Source organism: Anabrus simplex, chromosome 1 (genome assembly GCF_040414725.1).
Source record: "Anabrus simplex isolate iqAnaSimp1 chromosome 1, ASM4041472v1, whole genome shotgun sequence".
Taxonomy (NCBI): Eukaryota; Metazoa; Arthropoda; class Insecta; order Orthoptera; family Tettigoniidae; genus Anabrus; species Anabrus simplex.
The window spans coordinates 417787808-417810134 of record NC_090265.1 but is presented as its reverse complement, the minus strand read 5'-3'; the positions used below and the strand labels follow the sequence as shown (position 1 = coordinate 417810134).

Here is a 22327-nt window from a genome sequence, read left to right as displayed (position 1 = left end):
GTAGTAGGATTTTTGAGAGGCGGAAAGAAGTCCATTCGGCACTCCATGTCATACGATGTAGGCATGTAAAATATCTCTGGTGATACACTCGAAACTTACTCGACAAAATTAGTTAAAACTCAGCCATAGATCGCCCACCAGAGATCTGTTTCTCTGCCATCTGGTCGAGTAATGCGGAAGTCGAACGGAGGCTGCCCAGATGACATTCAATCAAAATGCATGGGCATGATAGCTGAGGGAGGCTATACGATTATGTTATTATTATTATTATTATTATTATTATTATTATTATTATTATTATTATTATTATTATGTCCGGCTCCATAACTAAATGGTTAGCGTACTGGCCTTTGGTCACAGGGGTCCCGGGTTCGATTACCGGCAGGGTCGGGAATTTTAACCATAATTGGTTAATTTCGCTGGCACGGGGGCTGGGTGTATGTGTCGTCTTCGTCATCATTTCATCCTCATCACGACGCGCAGGTCGCCTACGGGGGTCAAATCAAAAGACCTGCATTTGGCGAGCCGAACTTGTCCTCGGACACTCCCGGCACTAAAAGCCATACGCCATTTAATTTTCATTATTACTATTATTATTATTATTATTATTATTATTATTATTATTATTATTATTATTATTAAACACTGTGTAAAGGAGATGATGATAAGGGCCACAGGGACCATCCCTAAATTATTTGCCAATGTCTGTAAAACGGTTTGGGCTCACTACAGCCTTCAAAAACACACTTGCCACAATAATGCTTTAAGATCCATTTGCATATTTAGAAATCATGCTTATGGGCCTTATACAGTTACTTGATTGTATCCAGATTTAAAAATATATGTTCCTAAATACCAAAATGTAATTTTACATGTCTACATGTCTTTACATACTCTTCGTGATGACAGCAAGCTGCAGATGCTACAGGAAGGTATTCAAACAATCAAGAATATTATTTTCTCATACTTCAAAAGCAAAAAAAAAAAAAAAAAAAAAAAAAAACCATGGCGCAACAGCCCCGAAAAGGCTATGGCCTAGCAAGCGACCGTTGCTCAGCCCGAAGGCCTGCAGTGTGAGGTGTAGTGTGGTCAGCACGACGAATCCTCTCGGGTGTTATTCTTGACTTTCTAGACCGGGGCCGCCATCTCATCGTCAGGTAGCTCCTCAATTGTAATCACGTAGGCTGAGTGGACCTCGAACCAGCCCTCATATCTAGGTAAAAATCCCTGACCTGACCGGGAATCGAACCCGGGGACTCCGGGTAAGAGGCAGACACAGGCACGCTATCCCTACACCGCGGGGCCGGCTCTTTCTCATACGTTTGCGTCATAAAAATAATGTATTAAAGGTAACTCGACAATGGTACTTACTCGGGGTATGGGCTTCCATTGGGTCCTATGCAATCCATGGAATCAGTAAGTGCGTCTCCCCACATGTATTGTAGCTGTTGACCTCCCCCTTGACATTTTCTATCGGCCGCCTGCGACGTGACCGCCACTATCCCGAGGACAAGGCACCGCAGCATCTGCAACAAACACAATAGTAATAACCAGGATTAGGATTTTAGGGCCAAATTTCATAGGGAAAAGGGAAACGGTAATAAACTAAGAGAGAAAAGGGGACAAAAGGGTGCAATTTCTCCTATATTATGTAATTTAAATCAACTCACTCGAAATGCTACACCTCAGTAGGTTACACAAATCCCTACAGCGCGGGGCCGGCTCTTTCAGAGAAAGGAAAAAATATGAAGATATTATGCCTCAGCGCATCTAAGTTTTTAACGGTTAGTTTGTTTCTATTTAGAGATAAGACGCCTTTGTAGATGTTAAAACTTCTTTCCACATCCACAGAAACCAGTGGGGCAAACTTCGTATTCACCCGGAATGGCAACTCTGTAGATATGGCAAATTTCACAACATTCGGATTCTTTTAAGGCTAGCCTCAAGCTTTTCTTTGGTAGAACCATCTAACTGTTCCCTCACGGAAGTGAAGATATTCCATTGATGGCACAGAATAGTTCTGTTTACGAATCATGTATCTTCTCTGGTAAAGTTTCTGCGTCTTGGAAGTTACATCTGCGTCGGCTGGATCCACAGAAAGCACAAACTCGTTAATCTTGTCAAAATTCTCACACAAGAAAGCAGCACACTGAATCTACGTTCCCCAGCGAGTAATGACCGGGAATTTTGAAAGGGACAGGCCTGTGGTTTTTTTTTATGAACAATACGACTCGCGGTTTTCCACAAAACTTTCTTCAGGCCAGAGATGAACAGATTGGAAGTGTCGTATTCATTCCTAATGGATTCCCGAACCCTGTGAAACCGAGCGAGTTGGCCGTGCGGTTAGGGTCGCGTAGCTGTGAGCTTGCATTCGGGAGATAGTGGATTGGAATCCCACCGTCGGCAGTCCTGAAGAGGGTTTTCCGTGGTTTCCCATTTTCACACTAGACAAATGCTGGGACTGTACCTTAATTAACGTCACGGGCGTTACCTTCCCAATCCTAGCCCTTTCCCATCCTTGCGTCGCCGAAAACCTTCAGTGTGTTAGTGCGACGTTAAACCACCAGCAAAAAAAAAGCTGTGAAGGGCATGAACCAAGCAGGTCGCATGATTTATCTTGCAGAAGAAATGTTTCAATTCGTTAACTACCGAAAGCCTATAAGGAACCTGGACTGTAACCACCACAAGATATTTTTCGAACTGGGTGCCACCGGGCCAAAACTTTTGACAAAAGCCCATGAATGACTGCATTACTGTACTAGCGATGGCTTTTTGAGAATCATACATCTTCAACAGCATCGGTTTAACTTCCTCATCTGCCAGGGGAAAGACCAAAACGGTTAAAATATATCGCTCAATCGAGTCTGTGGTTTGATCCAGTATGATTCCGACGGCGTAATCCGATACTTTGTATTTTTTCGTCATAAATAGGCTCAATATAGTTTTTTTCTTAAAGTACTCTCATCGGGCACTGACATCCGTGTAGATTCTTCAAGAAATCTTTTCAAGCCTGAATGGTTCACCTTATTAAATGGAATATTCCTGTCTGTGTTAAAGATGCACACAAATTAAAGTCCTTTAAATTTTGTATCTTAATAGAACACTGCTCAAAGGTATTTCGTAACAGAAGCTGTCGCGCTTACTTGTTTGAAATATCTTGTTCTTTTGATGCTTTGAGCTGGAAATGTGTTCATGTACGCGTTCTCGCTTGTGATTTTCATCCAACGTGATTCCTTAATCGCAGACCGTGCTTCGTAATAACACTTCCATCAGTTTCTCATATTGTATGGAACATATCCAATAGAATTTTATTTTCACGAATTTCCTGTTGTTGACGAGGTACTTTCAAACTGAACCCCGTTTGGGTCTTATGATAGCTGATAGTTATTCAAAATGTGTACTTGATGTTTTTTTCCTCCTACTAGATGCTTTAAGAAAACTAGAAAACAGTTTAAATTACAGAGTAACAATGGCAGGTTTCCTGAACCGAAGTTGACGGATTCGATCCCTACTCAGTCTGACACCTGGTGGAGTCTCTCACGCAGTGTTGGAGCTGTAATAAAAACTCACCCTGGTTAAAGTTCACTACTAGGCAGTATAACCGAGGAACACTTTAGAGGACAGTTTCGAGTAGTTGTCCGGATACATCTGATCATGTAGTTACATTTCTTTCCTTCAGTTAATGCTGATCCCATTACTCATCTACCCCAAGTAAGTAGGAAGTTGCTCTAGTTGGCTCCTGAACAAATTCTAGTTGAAGCAGGAAATAGCATATGCCAGGTCACAAGCCCTTCATTCAAGATAATTTCTCGAGTCAACTTCTTCCGAAAAAATAGAAGGCAATTATCACAACTGAACTGAAGGCTCTTGACTATTACGCTTTTCCATCTGTTAATTAAGTCCAATAACTTTTTGCCCTGTCACGCAATTACAACATTCCCTACTTTTCCCTAATAATGCCGACCCTGCTACTGTGCATTACTGGTTGTTCATTCCAGTCTTCATTCCAAGGAAGAAAGTTGAATTCAGATTAGTCAGAGGAGAATCAGTAGGTCAAGTGCGGGTAATGCCACTCGGCGCGTGGGAGTCCAACAGCACCGTTCTTTTATATGCAATGGGCTCACAATGAAGCCAAACACGGTTTATTTTCTTCCGGACCTGGAATTTGGCACGCAGATATAAAATCCTCCTGACCTGAACTGATCCTGTTCTCCAGGCGTGGGAACGTCACATTCCTGCAATTTCTTGATTACTAAACGATGATATGAATAGACGCGGCTCGTTGGTTACTGCTAAAGCACAATCGGACTAGTACTATGATGCTACAGTGCAAGAGGTAAACGGAATAACCTGGAGGCATTTATTTCTTTCAAGGAGGTTTTCGATTTGTACACAGATAATAATTAATAATAATAATAATAATAATATGAAAAATGAAAACCTACAACCTGTTTTCCAGTCATTGACCGGCTCAGGGATGTAATGAATGAAGCAGATATAGGCTATTAGTACGATGGAGTCGCCACTCCCAAAGTGATTTATTCATGACTGATAGATGCTATGAAATGATAGTGGAGAGTGTTGCTGGAATGAATGATGACAGGGAAAACCGGAGTACCCGGGGAAAAACCTGTCCCGCCTCCGCTTTGTCCAGCACAAATCTCACATGGAGTGACCGGGATTTGAACCACGGTATCCAGCGGTGAGAGGCCGACGCGCTATCGTTTGAGTCACGGAGGCTCACAATATTATTATTATTATTATTATTATTATTATTATTATTATTATTATTATTATTATTATTATTATTATTATTATTATTATTCTTTCCCAGTACTCACGCATTCTCGTTCTGTGAACCTCCTTTCTTTCATCAGTCCACTTCTTGCCTGTTTTCAACTTTGGCCTTTCTTGGAACCTTATTAATAATAATAATAATAATAATAATAATAATAATAATAATAATAATAATAATAATAATAATAATAATAATAATAATTCTTTCTTCTTTCTTCGTTTCGGCCTGCTGTGGACCACGTTATTTCAACCGTTTGCATCCTTGAGCTTTAATTCTTCCCCAGTACTCACGCATTCTCGTTCTGTGAACCTCCTTTCTTTCATCAGTCCACTTCTTGCCTGTTTTCAACTTTGGCCTTTCTTGAAACCTCTTGTATCCCTGGAGCTTTTTCTGGAGAGGAGCACGTTTCTGGATGTCTTCGAGTGTGATTCCTATTTCTTGAAGGTCTTTTTCAACTTTGATAAACCAGGATTCCTTGGTTTTCTCGTAAAGAAAGTAGGAAAAGATCCTATTGGTCTGTCTCTGTGTGCTCATGCGTGCTACATGGAATAATAATAATAATAATAATAATAATAATAATAATAATAATAATAATAATAATAATAATAATAATAATAATAATAATAATAATAATGTTTCCAACGTCTGCTCAATGACACCAAGTACTGGAGCTTTGTCCTGAAAAGCATTTCATTAACATGCCAGTACATGAACCTGTGCGTGCAAATGGATCGCTACGTTAAGCAATATTATACAAATTTTAAAACAAATAAAATGATCTATAAAATATGCCTTTCACGTTTAAGTGTGATCGTAGTACCGAATATTTCGCGACGCCAACGATGCGGAGAGCTTAATTTTCGGACCATGATATTCTCAGATACTATGGTTCTATAAAATTAACGACAGCTCCTGAAAATGTTAGGTAACAGAAATACATTTTAACACAACATTTACAAATTAAACTTTGGTAACGATAGCTCTAGCCGTTTCCTTATAACTGACTCCCAAAATTCAGATTTTCTTATAAAAGATAAGGTAAACCCGGTCTTTTTTAGTTCTCGATCTCAAAACATCACTTCATTTCAGCCTAAGAATAGGCTACATATTTTCACTTGATTAATACTGAATAAATGTGACTTGACGTTTATTTCGTGGAACTTTGAACTCGGGTGCACATATATTCTGTGCCGACATTAGACCTATATAGATTTCTCACTGTTTAGGACTCATACATGCCAACCACTGCGCCGGGAGTCGATCCTGAAATCTTGAGTACATAAAGCAAACGCAGCCAGTTAAGAGATACTGTGGGGTTAGCTAAAATAATGTAATGTTAGAGATTTACCTTCAAACTAAGACACCATTCACCGCTGCCAGACATGACTCAGTTAGCACCCTTCACCAATAGATGTTACTAAACCAAAAGCTTATCTTGTCGGACACGAGAGAAGGTATGTAAAAGCGAAACTGTGACCTACAGTGCCCTAGTGACCCGCTCCGATGCCAGCCGGACATGGCTCACCTACTTGCTGTGTGGACAAGTGAATTTAGCGGCCGACCACCACATAACCGTTACTCAGCCGACATCGCCTCATCCGGAAGTCAGTACTCAAAGAATGCTCAACCATTGCTAGTCAGCGACCAAAGAAAATTGCTTGCACGGATCATATATTTAAGTGCCGTTGAGGGTACGTATTAGGTGCAACCAGGAGCCTCTGACAACGTTAAGCTCTACTGGCTCGTCACGAAGATGTAGCGAACTTTAGCTAAGGTATTACTTGTAGAGATAAAATAATTAATGTGTATGTATTTATCTATATGTACACTTCATTAAACTAGCGTCGTGAATTTGAACAGTTCATAATGAATTAATGACCTATATGCAGTAGAAAGAATACCAAGGTCCCACAAGTTGAATTCATATTAAGTATTCCTAATATAAAGTAATAGAAATAGGAAGTTAATTTAGCAAAACCCTTTTCTCAATGAAAATACAACCTCGGATTTTAACTTTTTGATACTGATATTTTTTAAATTCACTTATTAGTCTTTCAGGAGATAGTTGGTTCGAACCCCACTATCGGTAGCCCTGATTATGGTTTTCCGTGGTTTTAAATTTTCACATCATGCAACTGCTGGAGCTATACCTTAATTAAGGCCATGGTCGCTTCCTTCCCATTCCTAGCCCTTTCCTATCCCGTTGTCGCCATAAGACCAATCTGTGCCAGTGCGACGTAAAGCAAATAGTGACAAAAATAATCAAACCACACACACACAAGAAAGTTGGAGAATGGCTGGTAATCATAGAATGGTATTTGGGACCAAACTCACCACTTGGGCTTCTAGTGTCTAATGTCTGAACTATTCAGCTTGGCTGAGAGAAAGTGGATGGTTTTGATGGGTAAAATGTACCTAATAGGTACTGCAAGTAATTCGTATTATGTACTAACAATTATCGTTAATATAAGGTTAGTTAATCAATTTTTATTCGTACCATTTAGTGCTTTTATTGTTCGGTACGAAAGGTAAGTTTAAAATTCCGCCACTGACACAGGTGAATCAGGTGAGCTTGCATAAAACTGATGGAAACCTTCCGCAACCGGCCACGTTAGAAGAGCATTTGCTGTCCAGTGTGACGTGAACCAATGAGTATAGATTTGATTGTAGATGGCGGGTTTCAAGACCAGATCTTCCTTATGTCATTCTAATTTTAGGCCAAGTGAAAAATTATTCATAGTCTCGAGAAGTGGAAATGGCGAGAGAAAATACTGGCACGGATAGATGGAAACAATGACAAGAGAGCTGACCTAAGGAAAATAATACAGCTACGTTAAGAATGAACATGTCGGATACGGCTGAACTCATGGGTCGGTTCCAGTCATGGATCATATTAGGAAAATGGTATGGGATAGATTATCTAACAGGCTAATGGACTCAGTTGTAAACGGTGAGGAAAGAAAAGGAATATCAAGTAAACAAGAGCTTCAGTTTGTATACAATTTCAAATTAAAAGGCGTAGAAGCAGAAGATGATCAAGAATGTGCGGAATACTACTCATCATCTCAGTTAATAAGATGTCCATTTCAAAACCACAATGGCGCTTGAGGCGTCTGGGACTGGCCCTGGACCTCCGATCTACGGCTGCCTTGCCAGGAAAGTAAGAATGAGTATTAATGTATGACAGGCGTCATTAGCTACGCCACGTTCTATGATTCATTCCTCAAAAGGAGAGCCTAGAACATAGGTAACCACTAGATAAGCAAAGCGATCACCGTACAGGCCATGAAGGCTCTTGGAGGGATGAAAGGTAAAGGCTCCCACTATCCATAACCTCGGCACTTGGTGAGGTGGTGTGGTTGGCTCTACGACCGGCCGCCTTTGCCCCTAGGAATTAACCCGATAATCATTTTTGGTACAGGTTGAGTGAACCTCAGGGCCATGTGTACCTCCGGAAGTGGAAATTTTGTTTTTTAAATTTTTCAACTTCCTGGCGGGGAATTGAACCCACGTCCTTTCAGGTGACTCTAGCACGCCTTTACAGCGTGGTAATTCCTTTTCTGACGGATACCAAAAGGAATTTATTGCAAGCTATGACTTCCTACTCGAGGCACTTTAAAAAGTATTTGTTCCGTAATATTCCTACTTCCTTTCAAGAAACAAGTTAGCGTAAGGGGGGTCTAATATCCAGGGAACAATGTATTCATTCTTATTCACAACTATCTTCGAATTCAGAGGTGCTGAATTTTGAACACATTGTATCGGCTTCATCAGAAGAGCTTCGTCTGTGGCTGTTTCTAGATAGATGAAGTATTTTTCATTTCTTTGTTGGCACAGATCATAGCAAAATTAGCGGACTCTTATTTGTGACAGTGACTGTATGGAAGCTGCTGAGATATGAGTTACCGTATGTGGGTAATGACAGTAATGGCATTCGGAGCAGACCTAGTGCGTCTGGGTGCTGTCAAAGGTTCAGTTGTACTTCAATTGTACTTTCTGGCTCAGTGAAGAAAGCAATGGCAAACTGCCTCACACCTCAACTTGCCCGGTATGTCTCATTATAACGTCGTCATAGGTTTTTGTTCCTTATAACTGCATAAGCTTCGGTGGTGCTATTTGGGAATTCCACCAGCCTCCCGGGTGATAACTTGGCAAAGAATAGACGAGCTGTATGACAAAGAAGTAGGCCTATCTACAGAAATCGTTACTTCAGACGCCACCCTGGTGGCCATGATCATCTCTATGGTCTGACACCGTGGTTAGCCGATTTGAGCCTCGTTGGTGAAAGCACTCTTCACCATCAGAATGTTGGCCGGCAGGGTAGGAGATATGGTGGTATACAATTTATAATCACTAGATCGTGTGCCAAAAGCCTAGATTCAATTCCAAACCACTCCGCAGTGTTCTATGGAGTGAGGGCATATACGTAGGTCGCGAACAGGAGACACCACCGAAAATCTAAAATATGCATTTGGAAACGTAGGTACGGTATGTACTTGCGTATGATACCACTAGATGGTGTATGTAAACAACAGTGTGGGTCTAAGCATGCCCGCAAGTTCAGTGTGTGAGTGAGAGCGTCACAAAATAGAAGTCAACAAGCAGGAGCAACGATCATATATTAAAATAGTAGTTTCCGCGGCAGAAATGCACGCCAATGCCATGCAGAGCTGCGGGAAGCATTAGGTGTGCATGCCATGCCTTATAGAACAGTGGCGAGGTGGGTGGAGACATTCAAACGGGCTAGAGTATCAACTGCCGATTTGCCTCACCCAGGCCGTTCAGTGTCCCGGAGAAAGATGTACGGATAATGGTGATCGATCGGTGTTTACATCTGGACAGGCGCTGGACTCTAGTGGAATTAATAACAAAGAGAGGACATCGTGACAGCATTTCGGAGAGAGGTGCCACACGTTAGCGATACACATGCAGCGAATGGTATTCAACGCCTACCCCACCGATGGCAACGCACAGTGGAAACCTTGGGTGATTATTTCGGAGGTCTGTAACCAGTGGAGACCTGTCCTTTCTACGCAGTCTTGTGTATTTGCTGTCTTTACCATAATGTTTACCAATGGCCTGTGTTCTGTCATTTTCTTACGAGAATCTCCTGAAGTCAGAATTTGTCTTCAGGCACTATGCATAAGTACATGCCCTATATTTCCAAATGCATATCTTAGATTTTCCGTGTTGTCTCCTGTTCGCGAGAAAAAAATAGTTGCCATGACTTATGACTCGATTGTTGTTGATCGTGATTCATCCGTCGGAGCAGGCTCTTTGGTGTTATTCGACAGTAGTAGGCTATTTCACCGTCTCCCTACCTCATTATCATCATCCGATCATCATCATCATCAACAACATCATCCTCCCACATCCAGGTGCGCAGGCCGCCCATGGGAGTCAAATTCTTATTTATAGAAGACTAATTATATTACCCGGCGTTTCCCTGGGACTTTATTGATTGTTTACTTTTAGGTATTTTATTACCTGTTAATTATGTGTGAAGCGAATATTTGTAGATGTCTTTATTGCGACGTTGACATATTTTTAGAACTATTTTCTAGATTAACTGTTCTTGTTATGTGTTTAATTTAAAGTTTTAGCTATAGATTATTTTGTCTCTCGTTACTAATCTGGATCAGTTTGGAAATTTTTTTCACCACTTCTCACCCTACCCAAGCAGCTGAACTGGTACTTAAATGGCATCCAGAGTGTCACGGTGTTAGGAGAATCTTGCCTCCAGAGTCATTTTTTCAGATAGTAAGCCATATGTGTATTATGTTTGGTTGAAAGCTATACTGGAACATACACACATTCATCCATAATCTCTGTTATTTTTTATATTTTCTTTTTCAACCTTCTCACCCCCGTTTCGATGACTGAACTTGGACTTAAACGACATCTGGAGAGTCACTATTAATCTCAGCAACCCCAAACTAATACTTTTACCCCTTCACCCCCTTTCTACCCCCGCCCAGAGGGATGCACACACATACATCCATAATCTCGGCCATTTTGGACTTTGCCACCCCTCCTCACCCACCCTCCCCTCCCCGCCATACCGATTGGGCTGAACTTGGACTTAATCGACATGCGGAGTGTCAATGTCCATCTCAGCGACCCCGAAACCTATGGATTCGACACTATTTTATATGCCACACCTCTCCACCTGCACCCCCACAGTGATTTTTGTCAGACAGCCATAGGAGTAGCAGAATCTCTCCTTTGCTTAGCCTACATTTACGCACGTGCCTACTTCGAACCGCAGGCCTGTATTCTACTGTAGAATCCTTGAGCTGACGTTGCCATGGTTACGGCTGGTGATTTCTTCATGCGATTCTTAGAGAGGGGTAGTGTGATGCCAGTATCTGAATAAAGGTTGGTTTTAGGCCCTTAAAACATGGTTTTCGGGGCCCGTGACCGAGTTTTGTTCTTCGCGTCGTGAGGCTTAAAATGAGCTTTGTCTCGTCCTTGTGCGACAAATTCTATATTTTGCCTATATTAGCCTATGTTAATGTGGCAAAAGGCCTAGGCCTACATATAGGGAACGTACAGGACTGTTAAAATTTCTTGTATTGTAGATGAGATTACCCGAAGTCGCCTAAAAGGCTACATCTTTCATTAATGTATTCAGAAAATCAAAGGAAAGGTTCTCAATATTAATTTGGTTCAGATCTGTGGAACGGTGTGGATTTGTATACGGAACAGACGGAACGGACGGACAAACATTCTGCTTTATACCGTACGTATATAGATTCTTCTCCAAACTAACTCGTATGGAATTTCGTAATGCGCTATCAGTATGGACAATCCGGATGTTTAAAAGAAGAACGGCTAGGCAAGCTCGGTGCTTACGGCAACCAATGAAAATGAAAGTAAGAAGTAAATTATTGGAGCGAATGAAATAGTTTTCAACTGCCTAGGGCAAGTCTTAAGAATGAGCAACTTTATGACGACCATCATGTGTGTGTGTTGGAGTGAACATGCTGATGACCACAGATGAGTTACATTAGATAAACCCTGAAATGCTGCATCTTTCATTAATATATTCATAAAACCAAAGGAAAGGTTCTCAATATTCATTAAAGAAAAGAATACTATTATGTTCTCAGAAAGATCATATCTTCCCTTCTTCTTGAGATGCCACCTTCTTCATCTTCTGACACTTTGAACTCTAGGTTTAGCAACTTCTAAGAGTAAATTAGTACTTTTGCGACACCAGTCCCGAAGATTTGCAAGCCACGATATTCGACATCTCTCAGGTTCAGGTTTCGCATCCGTCGTACCATAGAGTATCAATTGCAGGAGATTATGCTGTATGTGTGTTATCTAGCCAAATCTACGACACGAAAAGATCTGAAATTTTTAACATAAGAGGATGGAACGGAAGGGGGTCCAAATGCATCTCGAAGCCGGATTTTTCATTTTCGCGTTCATTGGGGAGTTATGAATAGAATAGAATAGAATAGAATAGAATAGAATAGAATAGAATAGAATAGAATAGAATAGAATTTGTTGTCACTAAACAATGTACATTGTAATAGACAAAATTCCAACATTCCATAAAAATGTGTTCTTAAAAATCATAACTATACATTGCTATAGGCCTGCTATTAAACATAATTTATTCTCTGGAATATATACTGTTTTAACTATTTTATGCTATACTACTAGTAATATATCCACATATGTATATATTTACACATCTTTTCTCATTTATAATGAGGTATATCAATTTTTCTTCAAATTCCTGTATACTGTAGGCCTAAATGGTGTTTCCCCTTGGCCAGTTTTTAGAATCTTTTGAAAGTATTTCACCGACATATCTCTTAATTCCAATGGGAGATTGTTCAAAAGTATCATTCCTGTGTAGTTATGATATTTTTGCGAAAAACCGGCGGAAAACGTATATTGCGATATGACAATCCAACGTGCTGTCATCAGGATTAAATGTATAGATTCACTGTCGCTAGTCAACGTACTTAAGATAGGTAATACAATTCAAGGAGGCAAGGAGCCATTTTACGTCCATAGCGTAGGAAGCCATATTCGGTCCCCAACACGAAGAGCCGTATTCAGTACCGTGATATCTGGAAGTGTTTGTGTTTAAGGGTGCGACGCCCAACCAAATCTACGGCACGCTGAAATCTAAACTTTTTGACATAGGCGTATTCTTAGATGAATATACAGGTAAAGACACGCTTTCATTAATTATAAATATTACTTTTAATCGTTTTATTTATTTATTTATTTATTTATTTATTTATTTATTTATTTATTTATTTATTTATTTATTTATTTATTTACCCGATATAATTTTCACTCATCTTTTCTTTCATCTTTTAGTTGCGACGAGACTGCACATTAACACTTCGAACTGCATGTAAGTGGAACTCAATATTTACCCGTTATTCATTTCATTAACTTAAATTTTAGGGAAAGTACGAGGATTTCGCTACACCAGCAATAAAACGTGAACAGTATTCTTTCAACTAACTCAATCTTATATTTTATTATTTAGAGGAAACAGGCAGTAAATGATATAGTAATAAACAAGGAATAGTAATACATACACTGTATATTAGTCAAGGTGTCATGTTAAGTCCATGGCATAGGAAACCATTTTCGGTCCCCGACACGAGGAACCATATTCAGCCCGTAATATCCGGAAGTATTTGTCTGTGTGTATGTGGGCTTTGCCCAGCCAAATCTACGACACGCAGGGATCAAACTTTTAACATACGTGGGCACAGCAATTCACCGATCACAAATGGTTGTGAACAATTCTTGCTCCAAGAAACGAAGCTGTAAACGGCATCAACAAGGAACTTTCACAAGAATTTACTCGTTGTTGCACGAGGCAGAGTGAACCCAGTTCTCGTCCTCAGTCCAGAATTAAAGTACCTGGACTGGCTGGGAATGGAACCCAGGGGCTCTGGGTAAGAGGTAGGCACACTTACACAAAAGTAGTGAAAAACATCTACAAAATACAAGCAAGCTGTTGATATCGTGACGATAGCCTCGGGATCTCCAGTTTTATATGAAAATCGAACAAAAGGTGTGACAGTTGAGCGACATTGTCTTCTTTCTTGTGCGCTCTTTGTGAATGAATCATTAAATAAATGTCTAATGCGCATAACACGATCTTAGTTTTGGTGGAGACCATGACTGGCAATTTTTGTTGAGTCATTGACCTCTTTAGCGAACACTGGAGTACGTCACCTCACCAAGTGTCCCAAGAACATAACGGAACAGGAAGAGAGCAACGTCATTCAAGTATGTTGCTTACCTACACGCGCCACTCAGAAGCTCGAGGTTCAATCAATTTTAATTAATGTTTCCAGGCTCCCAGGTGTACAATGTTAGGAGACCATAGACCTGCGAGCTCAGACACATTCTACAGAACTTCGGAAATCGAGCTGTGCTCGGCATAATATAGCAAGATCTAATCTCCAGAAATGGTCGAAGGCAGTAACGAAGTAGTCCGATATAGTGAGACAAACTGTGGGGCCATTGTGAATGAGAACTTGGAAGAAGGTGAGGGAGGTCTTTGATTCAAAAGGGGATTGATTAGGCTCTGATGATGGTAATTATGATGAATGTGGAAAATCCAGGGTAAACCTCATCCGAAATAACTATAGGAAGTAGCCAATAAGTATCGTCGCACGCACGACTGTGAAAGTTAACTACTACTATTTTGTGTTTGGACATTCAGCATATTATTCAAAGAACTAAAGGAAGGATCTTATTAACAAAAGCCAAGTATAATAAATTACACCCTCTGGGCTAGCAGTCATTAGTGGATGTAGAGTTTAAGGTGCCACAATTGCTTGACCTCCCGTGCAGATAATGAGGGCAGTGTAGAGGATAATGTGTCTCGACCAGTCCTTACTGGTAAAGAAGTCTGTCACAGCAAGATATTACCCTGATATTTACTTGGACAGCTCGTTGAACCGGCGAGGAACCAACACAGCTCTTATATTTCTGTTTATTCTTGGGATCAAAACTTAGGACTTTCTACCTGGGCCACTGAACCATCGTAGCTCTCCAAACAGATTACATCCGACCACCCCTGAAATGATTTCCCATTACAACAGCAGGAGAAACATGGATGACACTTTTCTAAAGCCACAGACGGGTCCTAGGTTCAGTTAATCGCAAATAGGACAGACTTGGTTCGATTCCCGACCGGGCCGGGGATTTTAACCCCTTCTTGTTAATTTCTCTAGCTTGAGGTCTGGGCGGGTGTGTTCGTCTTCGTACGTATCTTCGTTGGCATGCAACATATCAGACTATAAAGCACCACAGAAACACTCAACAGCGAATACATTCCTCCACATAGAGTAGGCGTCAGGAAATGCATCCGGCCGTAACACTGGGCTAAATCTATACAAAATGCTGACCCTACATAACTGTGTAAAGGTCAGGAATAATAATAATAATAATAATAATAATAATAATAATAATAATAATAATAAATTTCATGTGGCTATTTCTAGCAGAGTGCAGCCCCTGCAAGGTAGACCCTCTGATGAAGGTGGGCGGTATCTGCTATGTGAGGTAACTGTGTGTTATTGTGGTGGAGGATAGTGTTATGTGTGGTGTGTGAGTTGCAGGGATGTTGGGGACAGCTCAAACACCCAACCCCCGGGCCATTGGTAGTCGGATAATAATAATAATAATAATAATAATAATAATAATAATAATAATAATAATAATAATAATAATAATAATAATAATAATCTTGACTTCATATCTTAATCTGTTTACCCTCCAGGGTCGGCTTTTCCCTCGGACTCAGCGAGGGATCCTACCTCTACCGCCTCAAGGGCAGTGTCCTGGAGTTTCAGACTTTGGGTCGGAGGATACAACTGGGAAAAATGATCAGTACCTCGTCCAGCGGCCTCACCTGCTATACTGAACAGGGGCCTTGTGGAGAGATGGGAGGATTGGATGGGACAGGCAAGGAAGAGGGAAGGAAGCGGCCGTGGCCTTACGTTAGGTACCATCCCAGGCATCACTGAAGAGGCGTACTAAAGAAATGAGGAGTGAGGTAGTTTCCCGTTGCTTTCCTCACTGAGCCATAAGTTGCTATTACATCTCAGTCTGCTAAGCCCACTGAAATGCCCGAACCAATCGGCCATATGAGCGACAATTTCACACCATTCATAACAGGGACTGGTTGCATAAGGAATGACATTACTGGCATCACTCATACCTCGGGCACTTTCATGTTGTCAAAGCCATGGATGAGACTGAGACAGGTCAATACATTACATACATACATTATCATTATAGACTGTTATGCCTTTCAGCGTTCAGTCTGCAAGCCTCTGAGAATTTACTAAACGTCGTCACAATCCTCGATTTGCAACTAGTGTTGTGGCTTCATTTAGTTCTATACCTCTTATCTTTAAATCGTTAGAAACCGAGTCTAACCATCGTCGTCTTGGTCTCCCTCTACTTCTCTTACCCTCCATAACACAGTCCATTATTCTCCTAGGTAACCTATCCTCCTCCATTCGCCTCACATGACCCCACCACCGAAGCCGGTTTATGCGTACAGCTTCATCCATCGAGTTCATTCCTAAATTAGCCTTTATCTCCTCATTCCGAGTTCCCTCCTGCCATTGTTCCCACCTGTTTGTACCAGCAATCATTCTTGCTACTTTCATGTCTGTTACTTCTAACTTATGGATAAGATATCCTGAGTCCACCCAGCTTTCGCTCCCATAAAGCAAAGTTGGTCTGAAAACAGACCGATGTAAAGATAGTTTCGTCTGGGAGCTGACTTCCTTCTTACAGAATACTGCTGATCGCAACTGCGAACTCACTGCATTAGCTTTACTACACCTTGATTCAATCTCACTTACTATATTACCATCCTGGGAAAACACACAACCTAAATACTTGAAATTATATCGACCTGTTCTAGCTTTGTATCACTAATCTGACATTCAATTCTGTTGGATTTCTTACCTACTGACATCAATTTAGTCTTCGAGAGGCTAATTTCATACCATACTCATTGCACCTATTTTCAAGTTCCAAGATGTTAGACTGCAGGCTTTCGGCACAGTCTGCCATTAAGACCAAGTCGTCAGCATAGGCCAGGCTGCTTACTACATTTCCACCTAACTGAATCCCTCCCTGCCATTTTATACCTTTCAGCATATGATCCATGTAAACTACAAACAGCAAAGGTGAAAGATTACAGCCTTGTCTAACTCCTGTAAGTACCCTGAACCAAGAACTCATTCTACCATCAATTCTCACTGAAGCCCAATTGTCAAAATAAATACCTTTGATTGATTTTAATAATCTGCCTTTAATTCCATAGTCCCCCAGTATAGCAAACATCTTTTCCCTCGGTACCCTGTCATAAGCTTTCTCTAGATCTACGAAACACAAACACAACTGCCTATTCCTCTCGTAGCATTTTTCAATTACCTGGCACATACTGAAAATCTGATCCTGACAGCCTCTCTGTGGTCTGAAACCACACTGGTTTTCATCCAACTTCCTCTCAACAACTGATCGCACCCTCCCTTCCAAGATGCCGGTGAATACTTTGCCTGGTAATACTAATCAGTGAGATACCTCGATAGTTGTTGCAATGCTTCCTGTTTCCTTGCTTATAGATAGGTGTAATTACTGCTTTTGTCCAATCTGAAGGCACCTTACCAACACTCCATGCTAATCTTATTACTCTATGAAGCCATTTCATCCCTGCCTTCCCACTCGTACTTCACCATTTCAGGTCTAATTTCATCTATTCCTGCTGCCTTATGACAATGGAGTTTATTTACTATCCTTTCAACTTCCTCAAGCATAATTTCACCAACATCATTTTCCTCCTCCCCATGAGCTTGACTGTTTGCAACACCACCATGATGATTTCCTTTTACATTGAGAAGATGTTCAAAATATTCCCTCCACCTCTCCAGTGATTCCCTGGGATCTGTTATGAGTTCACCTGAATTACTCAAAACACTGTTCATTTCCTTTTTCCCTCCCTTCCTAAGATTCTTTATTACTGTCCAGAAAGGTTTCCCTGCTGCTTGACCTAGCCTTTCCAGGTTATTACCAAAATCTTCCCATGACTTCTTTTTGGATTCAACAACTATTTGTTTCGCTCTGTTTCTTTCATCTACGTACAAATCCCTGTCTGCCTCGGCCCTTGTTTGGAGCCATTTCTGATAAGCCTTCTTTTTACGTTTACAGGCTGCTCTCACTTCATGAAAGTAACAATTTTATTCTAGCCCATACCAGAAGACATAATGCACTGTAAACTCTAGGTCATGCCACAATAATAATAATAATAATAATAATAATAATAATAATAATAATAATAATAATAGTAATTGTTTTAGTTACCACTAACTACTCTTAGGAATTTCAGAGTCACCAATGTGTGAGAACTTGGTCCCATATGACTTATTTTAAGTGTCAGTAAATCTACATAATTTTTCAGAATTAACTTGCAAATCAGGAGCCTCCGTGGCTCAGACGGCAGCGCGTAGGCCTCTCACCGCTGGATACCGTGGTTTAAATCCCGGTCACTCCATGTGAGATTTGTGCTGGACAAAGCGGAGGCGGGGAAGGTTTTTCTCCGGGTACTCCGGTTTTCCCTGTCATCTTTCATTCCAGCAACATTCTCCATTCTCATTGCATAGCATCTATCACTCATTAATGTAAATCACTTTGGGAGTGGCGACCCCATAATAATAACAGCCTATATCTGATTCATTCATTACATCCCTGACCCGGTCAAAGACTGGAAAGCAGGTTGCAGGTTTTCATTTTCAACTTGCAAATCAAAATTCTTAACTTACGTAAGTAAAACTTGTGTGATGAAGATCTAGAAAAGTACTGTTACATATTAAGATTATTATAGTCCAATACTGTAGTTTGCTGGTTACAGAAATCTCACACTGACTAAAGTTTGCTAAAGACTTAGTCCCGGATCCGGGTTTGTTTATGTGACATGACTGTCGGAGTCAACGGCCGCACCGTGTGTGATGCATAATGCATACCTATGGCGCACGAGACCGGTTCTAACAGTACCAGCTGTACGCTTCCTTGTTAGGTTCCTACCTGCTGACTTTTCTTGTCCCATCTTCGGTGGTCTATGACAGCAAATGGCAGGAATCTATTCTCATAGGACGTGCTCATGTCAGGTCATAAACCTGAAAATATGGCTCTCTTTAACTTAATGATGATTGAGATCATGAAGGTGGACAACTAAGCTACTCAATGTCGCGATGACCAGGATCACTACGTGTTACTAAATAACTGTAAGTCGGGTTTTTCACACATCAGATACCTTTCCGTCTGTTGCTATTTATTAATGGATGTAGTATTTTTTAATTTGTCACTTGACACAAACCAGAATAAAATGTAACTTGCGCTAAAGTCCCAGTCCCATTTATTACTGTGCTGTTAGGATAAAACGTTAGTGAATGAGATTAATTCAGCTCCATTCTTCTGAAGGCCAATACCATGACGGCTTAAGGTGGATTGAGGATCTTAGCCCTTCGTCCGTCCAACGTCAAGGAACCTAAAGAGATGAGTACTATGATATTTTGATACCATGTAGGGATGTTATCGCTTTAATAAGGGGAAATTAATTTAATTGATAATGGTCCCTTACCAGGTGTATGCATAAGTTTTTGCCGGTTTTGTGGTAAAGAAAACACGTAATTTTCAAGGGAAATTCATTTTTTGTTTAATTAAAACATTGGCCATTGGCTTCTACACACTTCGACCATCTTCCAGGTAAATTATGAAGACCATGCCAGAAAAACTGCTTGTCATTTGCGACAAACCATTCGTCGAGCCATTTTCAAACTTCCTAAAAATTGCTGGAGTGCTGCTCTGCGAGCGTGTGTCCCATTGATGCGAAGAGGTGATAGTCAGATGGTGCCAGGTCCGGAGAGTACAGCGGGAGTGGAAGGATGTCCAATCCAAGCGATTTCAAGGTGTCTTTCACTGGTTTTGCTGTGTGAGACGGCGCATTGTCGTGTAACAAAATCGCTTTGCCATGTCTGCCAGCCCATTCCGGTCGTCTTTCGATCAATGCGTGATTTAAATTAATCATTTGTTGGCGATAGCGTTGTGCATTAACGGTTTCGCCAGGCTTCAAGAGTTCATAATACACAATACTGCTCTGATCCCACCAGACACAAAGCATGGTCTTCTTGCGGAAGCGATTTGTCGAAACCATGTCACACATGTTCTAATGGATGGCACGTGTTCACCATATGGTCTTCCACAGACATATAGTAAATAGACTGGCAGCGCCGTATCTCGTAGCATTGGTGCTAGTGAAGCCGGAAACTTGCGGCCGCCGCCATCTTACGCCACTACAGATTCATTGTAAACATGCATGTTACTATGTTACGTGCAGTTTTGTCTTATGTTTTTTAATGTACATTTCACATTAATATGAATACTCTTGTAGTGTTTGGGTGTGTTTTTTCCTATTCGCGAAGAAGGAATAGGAGTTTCAATACATCGGTAAGTGGCATACTTGTGCTCATGTACACTTTGCCTACTTATTATGCAATTAAATTTACGATTAAAGACGCGTAATTCACTTCCTTCCTGTGTATATTTGTTGGCGTTAGCCCCCTTATGACGAGTGCGACATAGTGCCTATAATAATAATAATAATAATAATAATAATAATAATAATAATAATAATAATAATAATAATAATAATAATAATACCAAGTCTGGTTACAAGTTAAGTTTTTGTTTTGCTGGTGTTAGCAACTGAATAACAGCAGTCTCGGTCTCTTATAATCTTTAAAGATATACTATAAGGATATCAAAATTACTGTTAAGATTAGAGTGAAGGATTGGTAGGCTTGCACCAATCGAAATAGTGTGTTATGTTTATTTTCACAGAATATTATTGGATATATCTCAGGATTTGTGGTAAAGATGTTAGCCTATTCTCTACAGTGTGATACGTCTAAGGAAGCTGTTGTACAAAAAGAAAATCCTTAGCCGGGCTGAGTGACTCAGACGGTTGAGGCGCTGGCCTTCTGATCCCATCTTGGTAGGTTTGATCCTGGCTCAGTCCCGTAGTATTTAAAGGTACCGGTATTCAAATATGTCAGCATCGTGTCGGTACATTTATTGACATGTAAAACTCCCGCGGGACAAAATTCCGGCACTTCGACGTCTCCGAAACCCGTAAAAGTAGTTCGTGGGACGTAAAATAAATGACATTAAACATTATTATTAGAAGATCCTTATCCTTTTTTTTCCAGAATATCTGTATGTTCTTGCGAAAGATGTTCACGTGTGGAAACTTACTGAGATGTATTTCGGAGATAATACGTGTAGTCGCCTCTGTGGTGGTTAGTGTGATTAGCTGCCACCTCCGGAGGCCCGGGTTCGATTCCCGGCTCTGCCACGAGATTTGAAAAGTGGTACGAGGGATGGAACGGGGTCCACTCAGCCTCGGGAGGTCAAATGATTAGAGGTGGGTTCGATTCCCACCTCAGCCATCCTGGAAGTGGTTTTCCGTGGTTGCCCACTTCTCCTCCTGGCAAATGCCGGGGTGATACCTAACTTAAGGCCACGGCCACTTCCTTCCCTCTTCCTTGTCTATGCCTTACAACTTCCCATCCCCCCACAAGGCCCCTGTTCAGCACAGCAGGTGAGGCCGCCTGGACTAGGTACTGATCATTCTCACCAGTTGTATCCCCCAACCCAATGTCTCGCGCTCCAGAACACTGCCCTTGAGGCGGTAGAGGTGGGATCCCTCGCTGAGTCTGAAGCTTAAAACCAACCCTGGAGGGTAAACAGATTAAGAAGAAGAAGAATTAACTGCATGTTATTCAATTTGACCCCATAGCACTCGAATTGTTTTTCTGTGGTTAATCTCCACGATTGATCGTATGGTTTAACTTTACATTCCCATGATTTTTTTTATAATTGGCTTTACGTCGCACCGACAGCCCCAGCATTTGCCTGGTGTTAAAATGGGAAACTACGGAAAACCATCTTCATGGCTGCCGAGAGTGGGGCGCGAAAACACTATCTTCCATACATTTTAACGATCGTTATTATGTAATTATTATCCCGTGGTCCCAAACCACAATTTAAACAGTACATTTAAATCATTATTCAGAACTCATTCCACCTTGTACAACTTTTAAAATTTCGTGGCAGAGCTGGGAATCGAACCCGGGCGTCAGGGGGTGGCAACTAATCACACTAACCACTACACCACAGAGGCGGACATGCTGTTAGTTAATGAATGAATACATCGTTATGTCGTCGATGGAATATGATCAGTCGTAAACTCTGTGAATGATAATTGAGGAATACTATTTTGATGTAAAAGGAATGACGGATTTCCTCATCAAGGATATTAAATTAGAAGCTACGATGAAATAAATAAAGATGTAGGCTACTGTGAAATAAATATATTTAGCGTCCGGGTGACTGGAATATGGAATTACCAGCCCTTGGGATGTATGCGGAGTAAGACTGAGTTACGGAGAGTGCAGG

General features: G+C 40.9%; 1 protein-coding gene across 1 annotated transcript in view; it reads right to left on the bottom strand.

Annotated features, from left to right (window-relative positions):
* The window catches only part of LOC136871635 (uncharacterized), a 193933-nt gene that overhangs the window by 160622 nt on the left and 10984 nt on the right, over window positions 1-22327 (bottom strand). The window contains exon 2 of the mRNA XM_068227138.1: window positions 1372-1526. Coding sequence (XP_068083239.1) covers window positions 1372-1526 — 155 coding nt within the window. The remainder of the gene's footprint in view (window positions 1-1371; window positions 1527-22327) is intronic.